The 19,449-nt window shown below is 40.6% G+C and overlaps 1 protein-coding gene across 9 annotated transcripts in view; it reads left to right on the top strand.

The window, feature by feature from the left end:
* SHISAL1 (shisa like 1) overlaps positions 1-19,449 on the top strand; it is a 72,938-nt gene that overhangs the window by 43,567 nt on the left and 9,922 nt on the right. For 5 of the 9 annotated variants that reach the window (XM_058420405.1, XM_058420402.1, XM_040063126.2 and 2 more), the window contains 2 exons: positions 3,591-3,908; positions 7,209-8,988. In XM_058420405.1, the coding sequence (XP_058276388.1) occupies positions 3,591-3,908; positions 7,209-7,224 (334 nt within the window). In that variant the 3' untranslated portion in view covers positions 7,225-8,988. Of the gene's footprint in view, positions 1-3,590; positions 3,909-7,208; positions 8,989-10,298; positions 10,443-19,449 lie in introns of those variants that run through there. The other 4 variants (XM_040063130.2, XM_040063129.1, XM_040063127.2 and 1 more) reach the window with 2 other exon arrangements.

The raw sequence follows: 19,449 nt of genomic DNA, 5'->3' as shown, positions 1-19,449 counted from the left end.
GCAACTACAGCCATGTTTATTTACATTTTTCCATTACTGTACCACAAAACTTATATGTCTTTATAAGAGCAAAATATGGGAGTATTATATCTTTGCAACCATGCGGATTAATCAGTCTATTATATTTTTTGAATGTGAATAATTCATTTAGTGTTAAATATAGAAATACAAATGATGCCTAACAGATGGGAAAAGCTCTGTAATCCAAAGTATTTTCCCTTAGAACCAGCTAAGAAATTGTTTAACTATTATTAAAAATAGTATCCACTTGAATCTAGTTTGTGTAGTTTCCTTAGTAAGGTTTTCCGTTGCACATATTTTGGTGGGTTATCAGTAGTACTGCTATGATAGGGGTCCTTAATCTGATACTGGAGCGATGTTCTGGCAGTCTGTAGTGTATCCAGGTTTTTCCTTATCTCTTAGTCCAGTTTGTCAGAGTGGAATTGCTTTTGCATACCTTATTTTGACACTGGCACCCAAAGCAATGTGAGAAGAGAACAGCACCATCTTTCTCCAGGTACTGAGTGTCCCCTGCAGAAGTGGTGTTTGCTTAAACAGTACTCAGAGAGTCGTCTTTACAAGGGGAAAAAAAAAAAAAAAATCGTCAATCCCACTACCAGCGGTTGCAAAAATACGTAATTTGACAGGGAAGATCTCTCAGGTATGGCAGTAACAGATTCCTCAGGAAAACTCAGAATTGGACAAAGACTTGGAGATAATATAAAAGAAAAATAAGAGGGGAAAAAAATCTCATTTAAAGTATAGATGCAAAAACTGCACTGGTTTCCTCAGTGTCAAGGATGTAACCTTGAGTTTCCTAGGGGCAACCCTTAGGGTTACTACTCCAAGGAGCAGCCCCTTTTAAGTAGAACCAGTTCTGTGACCATCTGCCCACATTTAAACTCTGCAACTGTAGAATTCAGCCCACAATTGTTTAGATCTGTTGTTTTTTTCAAACCTGAATTCCCAAATGAGCTATTTTTTGTTCATGTGCTGCACATAAAGGCCAAGAAAATCTACTAAAAAGATATAGGATAGTCATAACCAGCTTGTTATCTGTCTCAAAAAGTGAATGAATGAGATGGATGCAACTTGATACACCCTGTAATGGAACAAACCCTGTAATTTGAATTCTGGCAAATTTGGAATCTGTTCACACTTTAGTTTTAGTAGAAATTGAACTTCTGCCCAAAAGAACAGGAAAACCAGATTGCAAGAATAAATTTTGACAATCAAATCATTCAGGTCAGTGAAATGAGAACATGTCCTAGAAGTTTTTGGATTCAGAGTTCTCTTCTGTGTTTCTGGCCTTACTGTTACTCTGTGTAAATAAGACTGTTTATTTTCTAATGAGGACATCTTCTTGATTTGCAGGGCAAATTTTAATTAGTAGCCATCAGGAAAATTAACATTTTCTACCACCATAATATTTGGAGAAGCAGAAGACATCAACGTATGGAATATCTTTGTGTGTGCTAAACACACTACTTAGTATTTTTGATAGTGCTGTTGTCCCATTGTCTGTTAATTGAAATAAAGCAGCCTTTCATTTTTTGTACTTGTGAGAAACAGATGTTTTTTAGGAGGAACAGATGAGTAACTCACATATTGGCAGGATTAATAAAGTGCTGCTTTAAATTGGAACACTGAAAATACCTCTAATTTTCACTAATCAAAATTTTGGTGGATGAACTGAAATACTTAAAATTCAGACAAATTCTTTTGAGTTAAATATAAGGAATGTTTTTGCCTCCTACATTGTTGCCAAAACAAATATGTTTTCTTAGTGTGGGTCAAATACAGCTCACCTGTATGCAAAATGGGTCCTGTTGGCATTAATGATGAGCAAGAATGGGATTTGTTCAAGTGCATTTCTTCCTGATTTTTCCAGTCTGTGCTTGCCTTTTATTTATATTAACAGAAAATAGAAGAATTTACCCCCAATAGGACTAAATCTGCTGTAAGTCAGGAACACCACTGCTGAGAAGCCTGGATTAACCAGATCCTGTTCTACTTTCAAGGGCTTGAACTGCAGATTTTAGTGCTTTACTAAGGTCTACCTCTGTTGAGTGAAGTTAGGCTTGCATGTGTAAGTCTTTAGCAGAAGCAAAGACTCTGGAGTTAAGGATTTCAGAGCATTAAATTTCACCTACTTCCAATCCTCCTGGAAATTTTCTGATTTCTTTCCTTTTTTGATTTTAATTCTAGGCTTGTGTAGTCCTAAAGTTATACAGGAAGGGAGCCATTAGCAGCTTGGACCTTCCTCTTGTTACTTAGTTATTTGAAATGGAACCGCATTTAATCTAAGGGCATTACAGCTGTGTAGAGGAAAAATCATTCCCTGAAGGGAAGAATCAGTTTCTTGAAGTGCTGATAAACAGCAACACAGAAAGTAAAATTTAGACTTCTTGTTTCAAATCCTGATTTTTTAAAAGTATAAAATGGAAGAGTCATACAATAGTTTAAATAGAAATGAAAGCTCAAAGCAGAGACTTGAAATCTTTTGATCCAGAAAGGCTGGGGGACATGTTTTTAAAATACCAAAATATCCTTCTGGGTTGCATGTATAATATGTCTTCTCATCCTGTTTTTCTTCTTGCAGCACTTCCATTTTGATCAATGTCCTGATAAAATATGATTTCCCCCAACTTTTTCTGACTGGCTGTGAAAGGAGAGCATGGTTGAGCATGTGTTCAGTTTTGAGTTCAGCTCCATGCAGATGTGGGTTACCCTCCTATGACTTCAATGCAGTTTTTCCCTGAGACTGTCTTCCTAATGACATTTTTTGCTAACATCCCTTCAGCTTCCTCTTGGTTTTACAGTCTCCAGTACATGTACTGCCACATTAGCTCATGGATCTAGATCAGCCTTTTTTTTTTTTTTTTTTTTTTTGCTTTCTACCTAACAATCTCATTTTTATACATTTCTTTCCATCTCAGTTCTGATCTCATCTTCCCCACTCACACAGTTTCCAATCCAAACCACATTTACACCTGACAGTCATTTTTCTTTTAATAATACTTCATCTCCAGCAGGGCATTAGCACTTCTTCCCCTTTTTGATCTCCAAATTTTTGACCCCTTACACTTTTTCCTCCTGTTTTTCCCCCCTTTCTTTTAATATCTTTAGTCATCTGTCACAGCTTTACAGCTCTCTGCACCATATAATTTCCATGGCCTTTATCTATACATACACATCATAACTATACCAACATACACATCTCAATGTAGTCCATATTTTCCCTCCTGTGAAGTGCATTGTCTAACAAGATTTTGTTGATGTTCTTCCCTCCTGTATTTTATTACCAGCCACGTTAAGAGGTCTTTAGCAGCCGCTCTGGCAAGTCTATGCACAGATGAGAAGGACAGGGATTTTTGTAAGAGAGGTGGCCTTAGTTTCTAAAAGTTGTGCCTATAGCAGTATTCATATTGAAAAAATAGCTCATTTTTAAAGACACGTGCTTTGGAACAGGCTTTTTTTGGTTTCAGCCATCTATATAGAATTAATGAAACAAACAACCTTGACGAACTAACACAGTGACCACTGCTGAGAGGTAACTTTCTTTGTTGTCCGTTTTCTTCCTTTTACAGCAACTACAGCGCACTGTTGGGGGTGTGGATCTATGGCTTTTTTGTGGTGATCTTACTGATACTGGACCTTTTATATTACTCTTCAATGAACTATGATATTTGCAAATTCTACCTGGCCCGCTGGGGAATCCAGGGGAAGTGGATGACACAGGGACAGAGCCGATGGATTAACCCTGCTCAGGACCCAAGACAGACACAGCCTCAGCCAGAGACACAGGCTCAAACTCAGCCTCAGCCTCGGACATCACAGACAGTACACACTTTAAAAGGAGATGCTTTAAGCCCACCCCTGGTGTCTTTTCAGAGTACATCTGCCTGGTAAGTAAGCTAAGCCATACTGAGATATATTCTTTTGCTGTTTTGGAGTGTGAACAATCACCTGTATTTGGAAGTGCCTGTGGATTCAGGCTGAACAGCGCCATTTCTAGCACATAATTATTTATATCATGACCTGTCTTATCGAATTACTGCTTAGGACTAATGTCTTACTTGGGAATATATTAAGTCATCTTTTAATCCTTTTCTTGGAGAAACAGGTGCTGCCATCTTTCAGTGCTGAACAGTTTTATTACTGTGTCGTGCAAATAAACTACAAATCTGCATCAACCATTATAAAAGTAGTTTCAGTCTGGTCTCAAAGACTAATTGTTATGTGTATCTGTTGCTCTGGTTTTAAAAGACTGGATAAATAGTGATGTTGGAATAGCTTCAACGTGAGATGTCACAAATCCTCTCTATTTGTGGCATGAGACACAGAAACAATGTAAAAACCAGGTTAGTTTTTTATATGCACAGCCAAAAAAGCTTTGCTTGATCTCATTTGACAGAGTGACACAAGTAGGCTGCTGTAAGGTTAAATGCTATGAAACAGAGACAAAACCTCCAAAAAAACCCCTCAGACCAAAAGGAGACAGATATATGGGAACAAGCAGAATTTGCAGTATCAATAGAAAAAAATTGACACAGATAATCATGGGACAATATGACGTTGAATTATTTTGGACTGGTTTTGCAAAGAAAATGAAAGCAAAGGGAGAGAGCTGAGTAAAATATTTCTCTGCAAAAGGTGTCAAGAAAGGCAGGGATTTTTTTTCCTGCCAAGAAAACTTTAGGATTTGGAAGGATTCAGGGAGAGTACCTAGTCACCAGTGTATTTTAGAAGCGTTCCAGAAAGCTGAGTGTTGAGTTTTGGCAAAATAAAAGTGATCTAAGAAGGTGCAGGGTGAAAAAGACTACAGCAGTTCCTGGAGCTGTGGAGCGCGTGAAGCCTCAGCACTGAAGTCGGTCTGAAACCTTTGGGTATTGCTGTGTCGCAGATGGGATGATATCAGTGATGGTCCTACGATTTCATCATTTGCCCCTTAATTTTAAGTGCAAATCTAGAGCAAATAGAGCTGAAGATTTGTTGCAATAGGGAAAGAAGTGATGGTTAATTCAGTGATAAAGGAGGTTGCTTGGCACTGGAGCCAATACTGGATGTATCCAGTGCAGATCAGACTTAAGGACCGTTCCAGCAGCGCTTGCTCAAACAGAAGAGTCTGAGGCTGCTACTTAAGAGAGAGAATTGCTTGTGCTTTGCTCTGAGCACCCTTCTTTTCACTTCCTCTTTCCTTCTTCCTTCCTCTAATTCTTCCAGGTTTTTTGCACCTTGGTTTCCCAGTCTCCAGTTAAAACTGTGTGTTAAGAACTACATTTGTAGTGCAGTAATGGCATCCTGACTTAATATGTGTATGTACATGTACAAAAATGATGCATCTGCAAATTTATATACTATTTGTCTGCCCTAACATTATAAATTGAATCTATTCAATATTCTTGAAGGCTTGATTCCTGGTCACCTCTCACAGCTGACTCACACTGTTCTGTTTCTTTGCTCTTCCCAAAGCGTTAAGTGGACAATGTATGTTAGGATCAGGTGAGCATGTCCCAAATGCTCCTTGTCCTGTGTTGGCAGGAGATGACCACTGATAAGTCACTCCAGTAACACTCACTTCTTCCCCAGTGAGCTGTTTGTGTTCCCCTCAGCTCCCATAAAACTGTTCCTTTTTTTCCCCCCTAGTCCTTTCCCTGCTCAGTGGAGGAAATAAGTAGATGCTCCCTTATCAAAACCCTATTTATCCCCTGTATTTCAGCTTGTAAAACACTACACGAGCTTCCATATTTTCATTCTTGTAACCTGCAGCTCTTTGGACTCAGAGCCCATGAACCAAGAGCACAGATGATTCAGTCTGATTTGGGTACAGAAAAAATAGCAATAGGCACTGGTGATCGCAGGCAAGATGTTTAGCATTCAAAAGAGGATTTTGAGTAAACAGCTCCCTCAGAAAATGACAGATTTGTGTACTACAGCAATTGCTAAAACAGTGGGGAGTGGGTTGCCTGGCTATTTATTTCTCTGTTAGATAATCTGCAGGTTATATAGATGAAAATATGATAATTTTGCCCTACAGAAATTTAGCTTAGTTTCAGGGTCTGACATTTTGCTGAAGTCTATATTTGATGAATGACCTCAGTAATGTCTTCTCAAAATGTAACCATACTCTCAGTGAAAAAGTGAACACTTACTGGATTTGTAACTTCCATCTCCATTTTTAAAATTACTGAGTCTATTAAAAGACCGGTTTTAAATTTTCTACCTGAATTTCCATTATTCTAGATTATGACATCTGCTTTGGTAACACACCAGGTTTCCAGTCTAAAAAAAAATTCAGCTCTTCAGTTTATGTTGCCATTTTAATGTGTCCTAAACTTATCCCAGCTTTTCTGTCTGTATGGAAAACAAGCATTTTTCTTCAGCACCTCACAAACACACTCTGTGTGTATATATATATACACACACAGGTGATATCATACCATAAGAATGGTTCCTGTGTACAGATGAGCATTTGAGCATTTTGAAAATGCAGAATAGATCTTTTAATCCTGACAGATATGAATATACCCCCAGGCACAAACACTTAAATAACATGAAAAACATTTTCCAAACCAGTTTGCAAGTTTTCATGATGACAGATGTTGTTGAGGTTGTTAACTTCCTGTACTACATTCATCTGAGCACAGCTAAAAATACGCCCATTCTAGAAGACGATACATGATGATAATAGGAAAGTGATTCTTGCAAATCCCTCAAGTACTGCAGAGAACTGACAGTGTAAGGAGCTGTCCCAAGAAGGATGTCAGGATTAACCTATAGTTTGTAAAGCAGTTTTCAGATTTTCCTGGATTTAAAAAAAATGATATAAACTGTTCTTTCTTTCAGCATTTCTTTCCTTGCCCTAGTTTAAGTGCTATGAATTGGCAATGAATTGAGTATGTCAGGGGGAAACATCAAGCAAGTGATAGTTTAGAGTGGGTAGAACCATCCCTGTGATGTTTTGTCACAGAGGATCCCTTCGTTGTTTACTTGAGACACAGAGAACCATGTATAGCTATAATATTATTATAAGTGAAGAGGTCTGGGATCCATTAGGCAAGCTGCTGGCTGCTCTTTGTAGCGTTGTGCCAGGATAGGAAGGAAAATCATTAATCTCAGGAGCATCCAACCCCATTTGGACTAACATTGTTTCATCCTGCAGCGTGTGGATTTTGCAGCCCAATTAATGCTGATTTCTTCTTCAGCATGGAAACCATCTGAGGGCTGCCCAAGGCTGACACTGCCACGGTCTCTCTCGGGGTGCTTCCTTCGGGTCTCAAGCTGGGCCCTTCCACAGCCCCTGGCCTGAGGGAGGACCTGCAGTCTGGTTACCCGAGAGAGCTTTCACAGCTGGAAATGGAACTGCAGCAGGCAAATGATTTCTACTGCTCAGCAAAGTAAAAGCCAGGGAGGCAGCAAAATGAAATGTTGCCAGTTGGGGAATCGAAATCCTGACTGCTGAAACGACTTGTTCTCACAGCTGTGGGAATACTGTTAAGTATTAATTGTAATTAAAGTGGCCTGACTAAAGAGGAAGATCACATTAAGAAGAGTGGGCCAGAGCAGCCTGGCAGAGTTCCTCCAGGTCCTCCGTGGCTGTGTTGTTTTCTGGGTGTGAGAGGGAGACATGGTAACTCCAGCCTTGCTTTGCTCGTGTTAAATTACTCACCTCCATCAAGGATGCAAATCACAGGGAATACTGTCTTGAAGTCCAGCATTTGCTTCTGTGTTCCCTGCCTTTCTGCACAACAGCAGGCAGAGGCACTGTCTGTGATCACACACGGTTTCAGGAACCTGCTGCTCCTCTAGAATCAGGAAGGGGAGAAGCCCTGCAGGGTTAGCCTGTGTTATTTCCTTTACACAGCTGGAATGGATTAGGCAGAGGCAAGTCTATTTCATTTTCCCTTATTAAAGGCTGGAATCTGCTTTTGCTGTGAATTTCTCTGGGGCACTTTGTCTTTTGGACAACAAATAGAATAGTTTCTAGCCTGCTGCTATTCACCTGCTACTTGACACTTCAGATGACTACCAAAGCGCCAGAGAGAATAAAACCTACAAAAATACTGGCAGAGTTTAGGAGCCAGCAGGTAACTGAGCATGTCCACAGCAACTGTACAAAAACCACATAAATATTTTGCTGGTGGCTAGAATGACCATGTGAAAGAATTTGCTTTGATACCAAATTTTGAAACGGGATGTAGACAATCACTGCAGCGCTTCCTTCAGTGACTTTTAAGTGGGGCAGTCTTAATCTGTGTCATGGGACATTGGTGCTGCAGCAGGTCACTGTGCACACAGACCACCAAAATCATGACCCATGGTGGTGACAGCGGAGTTTGTGCAGAGGCTGCTCTTGATACAAGTCATCTACAGCAAGCAAGGGAAAAAAATGCTGCCTTCTTACATTTTAAGTAAATAAGATCTCAACTTCACATTTGCAGGATTATTTCATTGAAAAGGAATAGAATAGTGCTGTTCTAAAAATGCAAGATTTTGTTTCATAGGGCCAAGCACAGTTTTTATTTAGACCCCCTACCTACACTTTTATGTTAGGCTAAAGATGGCGAGTCAGAACACCAGTCATTTGGGGTTTTTAAAAAGATGAAAAGAAATAAAACTGAATACTTACATTGTGCTTTTTTGAAAAAACTGCCTGGGAAGCGACATCACCTGAAAAATGTGTTTTGTTATAAAGATTAGGTGTGTGAGGCTGTATCTACCATTATCTCCAGTGGCTCTCCAGTGCCTTTGGAATACATTGGGTTAGAACACCATACTGCTGAATGAATTTTCTTCTAGATAGTCTTACCTTGCTTGTTGGGAACTGCATAACTGTAAAAATAGACATTAGCTCTACCCCAGCCCAAACTAGCACATCAGGGCAGGAAACCAACAGCACAAACACACAGCAGGCTTGGAATGAAACACCTCGAAATCTGCAGTGCTCCAAGTCTTGTTTGCTTGCCTTGATACAACATGCAAAGAATTGGGAGATTTTGGTTCTATCATTTGCATTTAAATAATTCAAGTTACTGAGTGCCTGCTTCCTTTCTTCCTTGCATTTGGAAATTCACTGTTATCATGTGAAGTTAAGCCAATATGCAAGGGTCTTGTCCAGTTCAATCTAAATCTTTGTGTACATTGATATGCACAAACTGCATCTTTTGTTGATACATTTGTAGTACACATCATTCATTTCATGCCATATTCTCCTTTTCCTTTGGCTCTGTAAATTATAGACCCCATATTGATTTCTCTGCATTCTTAACTTCAGATTCATGGCCTGTGGGGTGATTGATACTCCCTATTTCAGCTGTTTCTCAGCCTTTTCATTGAGTTGGGACTATTGCATTCATCAACTTCAAGAAAATCTTTTCAAGGGACTGTACAGTTGAAGCAGTTTAACTTAAATATGATCACGAATTGTGAGAAAATAGTAATTAGGCAAAAAGCAAGTGGTTAAAAGGTTATCTGAGTACTATTGCTGAATGAACTCTCCATGCTGAGAAATGAAATCTAGTAAAATTACTGGAAACCAGATCTGAACATCTTCCATATTTAAATTTTCTCATTTTTTCAGGATAGAATTTTTTGCACTGAGATCATTATCTCATCTCCATTTTATGGATATGGAATGACACTACTGAAGCAGCAGATAGCAGCATAAAATCTGTGTGAAATCAGAACACTCCAATTAAGCCCAAAATTTCACTGCATAATGTCACAACACTGTAGCATCGCACAGGAAGGAGCTGACATCCCAAGCTGTACCAGCCAATTCCATCTCCTCTGTCACAATAGAAAGGAGTAAACTTTAAAAAACTCCATAAATATTTTGGTAGTTACAGAAGGCCTACCCCTGGCATCCTCTTAGGTGCGAGATGCTCAAGAGTAATTGAATAATTGAGTAATGTTTTACACATTTTAAATATGCAGGGAAAAAAATAAAATAAATCCTCACTTGAGTTCTGAAGGACAACAGTACAAACTTTAGCATCAGCCAAAGATATTTCCAGGGCTGGAAAGAATAAAAGGGAAGGTGTTGAGGAGCTGGAGGTAATGTTCTGAACAGACCATCCTTTTTTCATGAAAAGTGGCAACAGGATTTGTAAGCAGGAGATTTAGTGTAATTCATTCTTTTGAACTGAAAGAAAGCACTTTTCAAAAAAAAAAAAAAAAAATATATATATATATATATAGACAGGATATTGCCCATCTTCAGTAGTTTATGCCCCGGAGAACTACTTAAAATATCTGCAGAACACCTATCTCTGTACACTTGGTGCTTTTAACAGAACTGGGAAGGAAGAAGAAGATAAAACAAGAGAAGAGTCTCTGAAGTAAGATGCCATTGCTTTCGCCTTGGAAAATGAACTCCCAGTGTATATTTTGGATGTTGAAGAACAAGTAACTCCCTAAAGTCGAGGAGGAACGAGCAGGTAATAGAGCTGAAGATCCTTTTGCTGACCTATTTCTTATTCTCAGTATTATTAAACAAAAGGACATACGTCATAAATAATCCTTCTATGGGGTAGAAGAAGATCTTTTAAGTAAGCTAAAATTTCTGTGTGAAATTATGGCATATTATGGGATACCAGATGTTAGTGAAATCATGAGAAACTTATGTGATAATGCTGAAGGCAGGACCATAAATGGTAGCAGTGTCAGACAATTATTTTCAGTGAGAGCTGAGGTCAGGAATCTACCACATCATTACTTTCATTGTCCCTGTCCCCTAATGAGATCGTGATGAAAACAACCACAGTAGTCATTTCAGCAGAAAAGTGCTAAAACATGTCTATATGACCTCGGGTTTATAATGATGTTTCACTGAACAGTTCAAGAAAAGAACCAGAAATTAGACACAGATTTTCATTATTAGCAAGATACCAGGCATATCGTGGCTGTTTAAGTCTCAAAAGCAAAATAGATCAAGAAGCATTGAAATCTGTGACATTAAACTCTTCATTGAGATGTGAGAGAAGGCTGATGTCAATCAGCAAACAATTTTCAGGAACTTGAAAGGTTTTGGGGAAGTTATATGATCAACACTGTCATAAATAAATATGCAAAGACACCTACAGTTCACTGCAGAAAAAAAAGCTGTACCTCTGAGGAGAGTTTGAAATCCTCACAGAAAGTTTCTGGGAAATTTGCAATGCTGAGGAGATAAAACCAGCTTAAGACATGGAATGGCAGGAATATGACATGTCAGTGGAACACAGTTAGAAACGCTATTAAAGTTAGTCCACATCAGGAGACAACGTGATCCCAAAAGGAAAAAGGGAGGCACATTGCTTCAAACAACTTGGAAATGAGTTTAATCAGCACAACACCATATATCCCACACAGAGCAGCAGCAGAGGAATAATTAGTTGGAACTTAGCACCCATCAGAATATACAGAAGGTAAAAAAAAAAAAAAAATCTAAAAAGTGCTTATGTGTGGAAATAAGCTACCTCACTTCACTTCCCAATAGGGTTATCTGCTTTCTGGGGTTTCTATGTAGTGGAATCATTTACTTAGGCTCCTCAGAAACTCACAGTTGGAATGACTGGGGAGACAGAATTATTGACAGTAAATGTAAAAGGCAGCAATGGAAAGGTTTTTGCACAGCAGTTTGGGAAAGAAAAATGACCGGGGGACTCAAATCTGGAAAGGGAACAAGCTCCACCCACAATTTTCCTTCATGAAGAACTGGTGCTCTGGTACTTCTGAGAGGAGTTTACGCACAAAGGAGTTGTCCTAGTTAGGGAAATTGTGTGTATTAACGAGCTGATCATATCCCTGAGCTGAGTTCTGCTGAGCACACAACACACAGGCTGGCTCCTGTCTGCTGGAAATCACAGCTGTCACATGGAAAAGGAGCTGCAGTGAGCTTCACCAGGAATTACAGAAAATTAATTAAACAGTCATTAACTATATTCTGTGTTGATTAGTGATACAGATTTTAGTCACTCACGGAGAGGAGGGAGGCAAAGTAATTTTCTGTTGCATTCACAGTCTTTGGGAAGTGGTGAGTCACAGGGAGCTGCAGAACCCAGCACCTGTTACCTGCTCAAAGCCAGCAAAGCTTCCCCAAAAACGTTCTGAACAAATTGTGACTGGAAGGCAGCCAGAGATCAGCCCTTCACTCACCAAAAACCTCCCAAACTTCTCTCATGCTGCTGAAGTTAACAGCAGCCAGAAGAACACCTGCCTGATTTGCATTTTAAGGCATTTTAAAGAAAATTACATGATGGACTAAGAGTTGACTCCATTTTTTTTTTTTTTTTTTAATTCACTGAAACCTCCCAGAGCATAACAAAAATAGGCATCCCAATTTAAAAGAGCCCCAGTGTTTGCATTAACAACAAAAAGAAGACAAAAATGGGGATATATTTTTGTGAATGTGTTAAAAATATTACCCTAATTGGGATGCTATTGAAAAATAAAAAAGAAGGTCGGTTCTGCCTCAGGTTAACTCTTCCTGTCTTTTCCTTGGAAATACATAAAGCAAAAATAGAAATACCTGAAGCAGTTCAACAATCATACTTGGATGCAAGGGGCAGGTTTTGAAGGAGTTAGAGACCAGTGAGATAATAGGAAAAAAACCCCACCTTGTTAAGCATTAGGATTGTGAGGAGTAATCCCCATCTTCCCATTCTGAGTCCTAATCTTCCAGTGTTCACTACACTAATAAATTTCACCTGTGGGGGCAACAGCTGCCTCAGTTATTTTTTTTTCCCCCTTTATTCTAGTTAAATAAGTGCAAACATGGTCAGGAATGTTTAAAAAAATTAGTAAAAATAAGCTGGGGGATTGTCTGGCTTTATCTTTCTCTGAGGCTGCTGGCTGTAGCTGGAATTAGCGCTGTTGTTACTGTAGGAGCCTGTGAGTCCTGAGCAGGTTGTGGTGTGTTTATCTGCACAGTGCTTGGGTGAGCCAGTCAACTCCTGGTGCTTCCATCTGGCAGAGGAAATGGAAAACTTGTCTGGGCATTGAGGGCATGCAGGAACTGTTTGGCCATGCTGCCGTTGCTCTAATTCATGTAAAATTTTGGTTTGGGTAGCAGTACAGCTCCCTCTCCAGTGCTCTGTCTCAGGCACTGCTGATAGAGAATATTCTAGAGCTATTTGAAATACCCAGTGGTACAACAGGTAACCCCCCACCATCAATTTCCCACACAGTGTGGTGGCTAAACACGCAAACGGAATTCCGGAGTGCAGGGAGAGTAGGTGCCAATTAGAGGTAGGGAACTGCTGTCTCATGAGTAGCGTGAGATTGCCAGAGGGAAACACCACCTTCCCTAGGGCCTGCAGCAGGAAAAATCCTACTGACAGATGGGAAGCGTTCAGGAAGAGCTGCAGAGCTTATCTGACTTCTGGAAAGTTTGTCAGACTAAGGAGTTTAAGAAGCTCAAGGCTGAGAGAACATTAAAAGGCAATTTGAGCTCGTTCTGTAAATTCTTCATGGCAAGGAGATTTCAGATAGTAGAGGACTGTACAAAGACAGAAAAAAATATCCAATACCTGGAAGATCTAATTATACAAATCTTTACTGGTGATAAAGAGAAGGATTAAACTCAGTCAATTTAGCCATTTAAAAGCCCTGTATCTACTAGTAATCCTCACTACCACAGTGAAAGAGGCATTTCCAGGGGGTGATTCATTCCACTGATCTGAAGATGGATGAAACTGCTTGAAAGCCTGGCTTGATTAACTTTTTTTTGACATTATGCTGGAAGATGAGTTTATAGAAGTCATTTATCCAGCTGAAATTTTCCAGTGGGATTCATCTCCTCCAAAATGTGCATTTCTTTTAAAGTTGGCAGTTGATCAAGGAAATGTCTTGAGATGCAGCAGAACACCCATTACTTGTGATTTTAAAATTGGCAAGGGAGCTTGTGGAACATAAGTGGGAAGGATGGGAAGCTAGGTCTGCACAGCTGGCCAAGCTGAGGACCCTAAGAGAACAGCTCTTCAAAAATCTGATTTATCTGGGGAACGGGTGAGGCTGCAGTCCCAGAACATTCACACCAACATCAGTTTTCGTAGAATCATTAGGCTGGAGAAGTCCCTTAAGGTCATTGAGTCGACCCATTCCACCAGCACTGTCAACCCCTGTCCCCAGGTGCCACATCCACACAACTTTGAAATCCCTCCAGGTATGAGGACTTCACCACTGCCCTGGGAAGCCTCTGCCAGTACTCGACAGCTCTTTCAGTGAAGAAATTTCTCCTGATACCCAATCTAAACCTCCCCTGGTGCCATTTGAGGCTGTTTCCTCTTACCCTATCACTTGTTATCTGGGAGAAGAAATCAACTTCCACCTTCTTCCTGGTAGTGGTAAAGAACAAGGTCCCCCATGAGCCTTTTTTACTCCAGGCTGAGCCCTCCCAGCTCCTTCAGCCCCTCCTGCTGCTCCAGCTCCTCAATGTCTGTCTTCTGAGGGTCCAGAAATGGACACAGGATTCGAGTTGTGGCCCCAGCAGTGCCCAGCACAGGGGACAGTCACTGTCCTGGCCCTGCTGCCACACCATGGCTGGCACAGCCCAGGTGCCACTGGCCTCTTGCCCACCTGGGCTCCTGTCCAGCCGCTGTCCCAGCACCCCCAGGGCCTTTCCTGGCTTTCCAGCCCCTCTGCCCAGCCTGGAGCTGCAGGGGGTTGGTGTGACCCAAGCATCAGATTTTCCCAGCATGGCAAGCACATCGTGCTCCCTGAGCAGTCAGAAAACAAACCAACAGCTGCACATCACAACTCACACAACGCTCTTCTCCAGTGGTATCCCCCTCTGGAATTCAGGACTGCCGGGGACAAAGATGTGACCTTCTTCCTTCCCCACCTCTTCCAATAAGTGCCTGATTATGCAGCTGCTGCATAATCGCTGCTGATGCCAGTGGGCTGTGCAGTGATTGCATAATCACTCCAAAGAATGGGAATCTCTGGGCAAAGCCTCATCCTGGCACCACCTGCCCAGTCCTCGTCTCTCAGGTCCTGGGGGCTCAGAGAGCCACTGGTGGTAGCAGCACTGTAGAGGTGAAAATTATTTTTGTACGTAGCAGGCTTCCAACTTTTTGTGTGGAAATGCTGTGAGATTATAGTGGACAGGAGAGCATCAATCAGTGGGGTCTGTTACAGTGTGTGCGTGTAAAAGCTGTTGTGGAATTAATCATCCTGAATTCTTACAGCCTTTCTGCTTTTCCTCTAATGTTAAGGCACGCACATGATAGCTGCAGTTATCACTGGGCAGCCCTAAGAAGCTTAAACTTCTGTCATTAAAAAATGAGCATGCAGCAGATCCACAATGTGAAATGTGCACACAGATGGAAAAAAAAAAAAAAAAGGGGGTGGGGGGAGGAGCAAACAATGAAAAGTAACGTAGAACAAAACAAGAATAACCCACCAGCTGGCAGCCGTAATGGTACACAACAAAAAATTTCCCCACTTCATAAATTATCATTCAAACCATGCCATGCCAAGTGGAATTCCTCAGTCCTGTGGCACCAACCAAGCACTGTTTTTCTTTCTCTGTGACCCAAGAAATGCTGCTCTGCAGGAGTCATACACTGTCACTGAGCCATGCACAAAGTTCCTGTTGCAGCCAAAGGACATTTGCTGCCCCAGCACACCCATATCTAGATGCAGCTGTGAGACAATTTAAAAATAATAAACCAGTCACAGTTCCAGCACTGGCGTCAAAACATGTTTCTGTGTAAAACCAGCCACACAGCTCAGATAACCACAGGAAAGAAATTGTTTTCTTGCCTTTTGCACTCTGCTAAAATTGCCCACAGTCCTTGGCCTCTTCTCTTTCCACATCACAGCACACTTCAGTTTCTCCTATCACTTTTTTATGTGGGAAAGGCAGGGAGGAAAGAGGGAAGAAGCATTTCTGCATAAAATTGCCTTTCTAACATCATTTCCAGTATGTAGTGCTGTTACCAGTGATGGTGTTGTGGGTGTTGCCCTTCTGCTCCTAACTACAAAGAACCAAAGTTAAAAATTATTTATTGCTTGGATGGTTATGTGCAAGGAAACATATAGTGTATCTACAACAGGAAGCCAAAAAAGGAGCTAGATTAAATTTCAAAGGCTTTACTCCTATTGATTTTAGCTGTTGATACTTTTGTTAATGTTAAAAAGCTGTTCTGTGTTGTTTTTTTGAAGTATCTTCAGAAACGTATTTTAAAAGAAATAGTTGAAATTTTCCTGGTGCTAGAAAAGCCACACAAATTCAGTTGTGAAGAGAAAAACATACACAGAACAGTTGCAGGAAACATGACTGGTTTCATCCTACAATGAAAGCTCTCAACACAATAATTACTACATACTTTTCTCTTGAGCTTTGACTCAGAAGACTAGCCCGCTTAATACTGAAAAGTGAGAGCAGAAAATAAAGCTCTTGGTAAAAGGAATAACTCTTTCAAAAAATACTTTTTCTCACATGTCATTAATAGGCATTTTATTTCCAGAAATGACAGAATCTCCTGTATTGTGCAGAACTAAATAAAAAAGCTAATTTAACTTGGAGTAAATATGCAGCTCTGGGCTAAGCCACAGGTTTGGTGCTCAAAACTCAAGTGCTGAAATGGATTCCTCCCTCCTAAATAGATGGTTGTGCAGCTGGAGCAATTTGAGCCTCTGGCGAGGCAGAGGGAAGCAGCACATGCATCTTGCCTCCAAAGATTGTTCATGCTCAAAAGAGAGAGATGGGAATGGAAGAAAGAAAGGGAGGGGTAACTTCCTGAGTCAAATGAAGTGCAGAAGCTGAAGAGCACCCAGAGGGGCTGCCTGGCTGTTGGAAGCCAGCACAGGAATTGGGCACCTTCCTCCTCCTCCACTGTTCTGCCCCCGTGTCCCTGCAGCACCCACCCTCCTACCAGGGGAACAAGATCCTGGAGTGTTTCTTCCTCATCCAGCTGGGATCCAGTTCAAGCAATACACTCATTTGATCTGCTTTGTAAACCAACATTGCCTCCTTCTTTCAGAGAGAATCTGAGAGAAACTCTTGTCCTGCTTCTAATGTGAGTCCCCTGAAATCTCAGTGGTTTTCAGTTCTCTTGACTTCTGTGGGCCTTGAAAGAAGTCAGCGCCTCAGAGCTCTGCAAATGGTACCAGAACATTCCAATCTAATGTTTGGCTGACCCCTTTTCCCTTGCAGTGTGTTTCAGCAGTTCAATTTCCACAAAAGTGGTTGGGTATTAGCCTCTGTCGGACATCAGGACATGCTAGGCAGCAATTTTAATAGATTGAATTTTGCTGATGCCAAGATTTTAGGGCAAAAAGAGCAGGATATTCGCCTGATGGAGGCTGGCCTGAGCTGTTGTTTACCTCAGCAGACTGTTCTTGAATTTTACAGAAACTAAGCTACCTATATAAAAAATGTCAGAGATTATATACAGGAACTGTGAGCCAGATGAATAGCTACATAAACAAACACATGCATTCCTTACATCTGGCCACGTTTCTCCTCTACTCACTAACTTTTCTGTATAATTTACGCCAAGGTACAAACCACATTGTCTTGTATAAGTGAGCTGCATTTACCCTCAGCTGTAACTTGCAAAGACCTGTTACAACACTTAGAATTGACCATCCCCATAAGTAAAGATACTCTGAGCTATACTGAGTATAGCTTGCACAGCCAGCGTTTTAAATTATGTCCTTCATTTACAAATAAATTGATTAAAAAAGATTGAAAGTTACCAGGATGCTCTGTAAGTGCTCTTCTATCTGAATCAAGCAAAGTTTTGGTGTTTGTGGGTTTTTAAAATATCCCTGTCAGTATTTTCAGTGCATTAGGAGACTGTGTAAGCAGGGAAGGGCAGTGTCCTAATAAGCTACATCATAAATCACATGCCAAGTTATACTGCTTTTTTTTTTTTTTTTTAAACCTCACTTGCAATTTCTAGAGGATCTATTAAATTCAAATAGTCAGTCAGCACAAAGGAGGCCTTTTTCTCCTATCGTGTACCTGAATTTTAACACAGAAGGGCACGCTTTTGTAATGCCTCCCGTACTTTCCACTGTGCTCTCCTGGATCTAAGACAAATGGTTTGGCATTGCTGTATAAGAGCTCAGCACACATGGAGAATATTTGAGTGTCTGAGGCATGTCAGAGCCACTCTCTAGGAGCAGATTCTGAAGGCTGGTGACATCAGCTTTTGGGAAATTGGGATGAGCTGAAACCAGAGTCCTTACCACTGATGCAGAAATAATTCAAGTTCACAGATTTATTTTTTTTTTAAGAGTTTTTTACAGCAGAACCAAGAACAAATTGAAGATCAAGATCAGCCCCAGAGAGTGCCCTTCTATTACCCCACCCACAGGAACATGCAGCATCTCTTGGCATGTCATAAGCCTCAGGGATTCACCTTTTTTGCCACTGAGTTTGTGAGATGGGGGGAAAGAATCTAGGACTACACATGCAGATGTAGGATAAGAATCTGCTTCTCTTTCCAGAGGTAGCTGTATTTGAGGAGATACCTACAGGCCCTGGGTTTTCCATCAGAATCTTTTAGGATGTTACGGGTCTGTTATATGTGTCCATCAGATCTGGTCATGAATAAAGGTGAGGGAGACCAGAACAAGGAGGTTACAGAAACCCTTCCACTTTGTGGTCCTGGACTGTAAAGCAGAGTTGCATATATTTAATAAGAAATTGTGTATTTGCCTGTGGCTGTGTGAGAGTGAAGATGATGTTAAGAGAAATCTGTACTAGTGCTGCACATTTCTATAATTCAGTTTTGGGGCCAGTGGGGCTTTTCATTTTGTAAATTAGTGCAGGAACCTCAGAGTCCCAAGCCTATCAGTTTCTTTTGGATCCTGTCTGAGGAAGAGCGAAGGAGCTCTGCAGAGTTGATTTCTGTTGACAATAGAGGACCCTGAGGTGACTCTTCTAGAAATTAACCCATTTTACCATTCTGATGTCTGCAGGTAGATGTGATGAAACCCGCTTGGAGTATCTATGCCATTAAATTACACTACACACAGTAATAATTTTTTCCAAAGCAACATGCTTAGACATTAAAGAAGCTGACAAAAAAATACTCTCTTGCCTCTAGCAATAGTTCCTCTGTTCTTAAATATCTTCCTTTATGACAGGAGTGCAATTAAAGCTATTTGGTCACTCCAGTTACATGAAAAAGATGTGAAAATGAGCACAGTCTCAAGTGGAATAATAAGTTCCTCACATGATGCCCACATTCAGCTTGGCATTTTGATGTCTTGGGGTCTTGAAAAAACTTAAAAGCAGCTCGAACTGTTTACATAGCAAAACCAGGGCTGGGGTGTTTTTTTGTGAATCATACAAAGAAATTTCAGTTCAGGTGTATCAGCTGTTTAGGGACTGTCACTTATTAGCAGGAAAATTATTCAACAATTAACAGGATGAATTTCAGCCTCAGGCGACACATCTGATTTCAGGCAGCCTGGTAGTGATATGAGGGTTTCATAAATATCTGC

This window comes from Hirundo rustica, chromosome 4 (genome assembly GCF_015227805.2).
Source record: "Hirundo rustica isolate bHirRus1 chromosome 4, bHirRus1.pri.v3, whole genome shotgun sequence".
Classification (NCBI taxonomy): Eukaryota; Metazoa; Chordata; class Aves; order Passeriformes; family Hirundinidae; genus Hirundo; species Hirundo rustica.
Note: the sequence above shows the minus strand (reverse complement) of the source record. Positions and strands in the feature narration are given on the sequence as shown.